This window comes from Symsagittifera roscoffensis, chromosome 10 (genome assembly GCF_963678635.1).
Source record: "Symsagittifera roscoffensis chromosome 10, txSymRosc1.1, whole genome shotgun sequence".
NCBI lineage: Eukaryota > Metazoa > Xenacoelomorpha > Acoela > Convolutidae > Symsagittifera > Symsagittifera roscoffensis.
This window is the reverse complement of record NC_087071.1, coordinates 22,793,378-22,797,227: the sequence shown is the minus strand read 5'-3', so window position 1 is coordinate 22,797,227 and position 3,850 is coordinate 22,793,378. Positions and strand designations below refer to the sequence as shown.

At 34.7% G+C, this 3,850-nt stretch overlaps 1 protein-coding gene across 1 annotated transcript; it reads right to left on the bottom strand.

Annotated features, from left to right (window-relative positions):
- Positions 1-1,163: 1,163 nt before the first annotated feature.
- Positions 1,164-2,418, bottom strand: LOC134855554 (uncharacterized). The gene has a single exon (XM_063872095.1). It carries the CDS (start codon positions 2,376-2,378, stop codon positions 1,269-1,271), a length of 1,110 nt encoding a protein of 369 aa, XP_063728165.1. The 5' UTR covers positions 2,379-2,418; the 3' UTR covers positions 1,164-1,268.
- Between the last annotated feature and the right edge of the window lie 1,432 nt (positions 2,419-3,850).

Here is a 3,850-nt window from a genome sequence, read left to right as displayed (position 1 = left end):
TTAAAAATTTCGATTGAGGAAGTTTTTTTGTTGTTATGATGTCATGAGCTCTTTTAAACTTCAAATGACGAAATTACTGCAGTAATTTGGGACAACTAACTTAGAAACAAAAATTAGTAAATGTAATCGTAACTCAAGAATTTATAATATACAATTGAAATTAACCATCAGGCTTCATGTTTTCTGCCTCTTTTGCAACTTTTATTTAGTGGAGAGCGTTTTTTACAAAACGTCAAAATATCTGGAAACAATTTTGAGAAAAGGTTTTGCAAAAAACAATTCAGCTATTCTCTTGAGTTCGTGTAGCGTTTATTTGCCCTTTATCTTGCGTAATGCAATATTTTCTCAGCGTTAGCGTTTATGTTTAGCAAATATTAAAAGAAAAACAATCAGAGAAAGCATGAAGAAAAACATCAAGCAAGGAGAAAAACTTCAGCCGCATATAACTTTTTAAACTTTCTACCTCCGGCTTAGTTCTCTCCTATCATACAAATAATTCATGTCAAATTAATGAATTTCAGTCAAAAAAAAGATGACCAAAATTGTTTGAGATAACGACTTACTTACCAGTGTAGTTCAAAAGTACCTCAATTGCCGCTTAATGGAGTTGCTTCCTAATAAAGTACATTACGTTTTACATTTTTAAGAAAATTTCGTTTTTTGTCATTTATTTAGTTTTTTACCGCGTTCACTTCAGCCTTCCCTCCTTTTACGACCTCTCTCTAATTATATTTTGCATTTCGTACGGCATTAAACAAGGATTATAATAGAATTTTTGTTTTGTTATGGTTTGAATGCTATAACCTTACACGATTAATGACATTTCAGCCAGAGAAAATCGTCATAATTGATTTTTATCTCTTAACTTTTGTTGCAAGCATGAAAAGTGGGTTGTTTCGCCATCTTTATTTTACTATTAAGTGCCTATATTTTAGTATTTTTGTAACTTTAATAATTTTATAAGCTTTTTCACTTATTTTATTGTGTAAGCTAATTTTTAGGCATATTTTTTCTTTACTCAGAATTATTCTTTACTCAGAATTCTGTCCCACTCAAAAATCAGTAGTAAAGCAAAACAAATCAAATATATTTATTCTTTAGTTAGAATTATAAAATCTTTATTTACAAACTGTTTACTAACAAATTTTAATAGGCTAAGAAATATTTACAGATTATATACGTATCAACTTAATTCCATTTCAGAGTTATTACGAAGGTTAATAGCTATCATTGGTATTCAAAATGATAAAATGAGGCCCAGTGTTCAATTACAAATTTCTCACAGCATCACTGAATTCAATCATTATTTTGGAGTCGTTGATTTTCAGATTTTTCTGAAGAAATTCGAGAAAAAACTGTGGCGCTGTCAATTGCCAATTTTTCAACTCTGTCAAATTCCTCCCTGTCAGCGACCCCAGCGCTGAATTTTTCAACTTTGATCGCTGGAACCCAATTCCAACTAACCACTCTTTCACCTCATCTGCAGTCCATTGGTTGAACTTTGCGTCTTCGCTCTTTGGGAAGCTCGGATTTGAGTTGAGATTGTTTTGCTTGCTTTCAGCAACTGGAGAATCGGTTTCATCAACGTTTGTGCATAACTTCTCAATATAACTTATGAGTTTTTTAAATTCAGAAGAGAAGTCTTTCTCGTCATAGAGGTGGTAATAGATATCTTGTTCCATGATGATATCCAACCATCCTTGAGGTTGGAAATCAGCTTGAACGTGCGCGAACACAATTTTCTTTTTCTTCCTGTTAGCGTACTTTGCCTCTTGTCGACATGGCAGACTGTTGCTGTAATCCTCAGAGACGCAGCAAACCACAACTTCGGAGTCCATAACTGCATTCGCCATTTGCTCCAGCATGTCCCCTTGCATTTGCTCACGGTCTATCCACACTTTCTTTCCTCGCTTTCTCAGACCCTCTAAAATCTTCTGAGCTATATCTTGCTGCTTCCAACAGTAGCTGATCATTATATGTTTCTCTTTTGCGCTCTTTTTTGAACTACTTTCGTGCTTAACCATGTCCAGTTCCCAGAGAATTCCCTCAGCTGCACAAGAGATATCTGTTTTTTTTCCACTTTTGGATGCTTTTTCGATCAATTCTACAATTTTGTGATTTTTAAGTTTTTCACGACCTTCTTTTAAGAAACTAAGTGACCAAACAAGATGCAGGGACCATTTAACTTCCGGTTGAATTGATTTTTCACATAGTGTTAAGCTATTTGAATTGTCTTTGAGTACTTTGAAGCAGTCTTCAATAATTCCCAGCTTCAACATTTCAATCGCATTGTTAGAATTTTTGGACAATTTCGATAAACTTTCCAATAACTCGTCAACTAAGAAGCCATCTGAATTTCGTCTAGTCACTGAGTCCATAGCCTTCTCAAGAAGATGCCGAACTAAAAACTTGATATTGCTTTCGGTCGCCCGGATTACTTCACTACTCTCGTCTAAGTCAGCGACAAAAGTCAAAACTAGAAGTGCCTCTGCTTTAACTTCTAGTATTTCACTTTTGAGGTACTGCAAACAAATTTGAACTAAGCCCTCTTTCCGCATGATTCGCTGTGATTCAGTGTAGTTTCTGAGGATGTTATGAGCCACATAAAGCAGATGAATTGCCTTCCAACAAATTTCGACATTTTCACCCATCAATACATTTTTGACCTCAGGACGCTCCAATCTCCTAATTATCAGCTTATAAACTTCTGATTCGATTATTTTTTTTCTGATATCCGCACTTTGCTCTGAACCACTGACAAAGAGAGAATTCAGCCGTTTAAAATTGGTGAAAGCAGGCTCTGCAAAAAGATCTGCTTCCAGGTAAGTGAAACTGTCTGAATAAGTTTGGACTAATCCGAGTTCGATCATCAGCGTCCACAATCGATCATGAGAATCACATACTACTCCATCCAGATGATCCATAACTTCCTGTAACACACTCAACGGTTCCGCAAGGTCATCCTTTTCGATATTACCTTCTTTTATTTTTGAAAAACTTTCTCTAATCAATTGTTCTGCTGTGGTCCAATCCACATTATCTTCCGTGACTGTTTCATTCGATTTTGTTTCATAGTCGCTTTCGCTTTCCATTTTACAAAATAGATTTCGAAATCTATTTTCACCACTGCTAATGGAAATACTATCCGCAAATTGATTCGGTTTTCTCAAAACTTACTTGAGAAATCGAGAGTCTCGATGCCGTTCTGCTAAATTCGAAATATCAACTTAGATGTTTTTTTCTATTTTTTTTTTGTGAATTAGTTTTTTCGGTTTTGTCGTTTGTACTTGATGTTGATTTACGTTCAGCAACTAAGTTGTCTTGAGTGCCTTTCTCCAAATCGTAAAAACGAGAAAACTAAGTTTAACATTTCAGCTATCGTACTTTTTGAAGAAAAAACAAAGTAAAGGTGCGCGCACGACAGAAATAACCAACTTTATTTTCGAATAATCATAACAAAATGGTATTATAAGCTGACTAAAATTTATTTTCTGCACGACAAAATGGTATTATAAGCTGACTAAAACTGATTTTCTTGTACGACAAAATGGTATTATAAGCTGACTAAAACTGATTTTTATGTAAGACGGCGGAGTTGCTGAAGTAGCTACTGCAGATGTAAGAGTAGTTGATGCTTGCAGAAGTCCCTGATTGGTTCGTGAAACCCATTCGATTTCTGCTAATATGGAAACTAAGTTCTACAAATATATATATTTTTTTTCGACAACTAATTTGTGATTTCGTACGAGTCTTATTTAGCTATAAACGTTGCAGTCAGCTTCTACTCACATGGAAAACTCAAGATACTAGGTGATTAGAAACTGGCAAATATTTTGCCCAAAACTAATTG

Bases quoted from the DNA above. Each gene is read 5' to 3' on its own strand.
- LOC134855554 (XM_063872095.1), bottom strand. From the start codon at position 2,378: ATGGACTCAGTGACTAGACGAAATTCAGATGGCTTCTTAGTTGACGAG.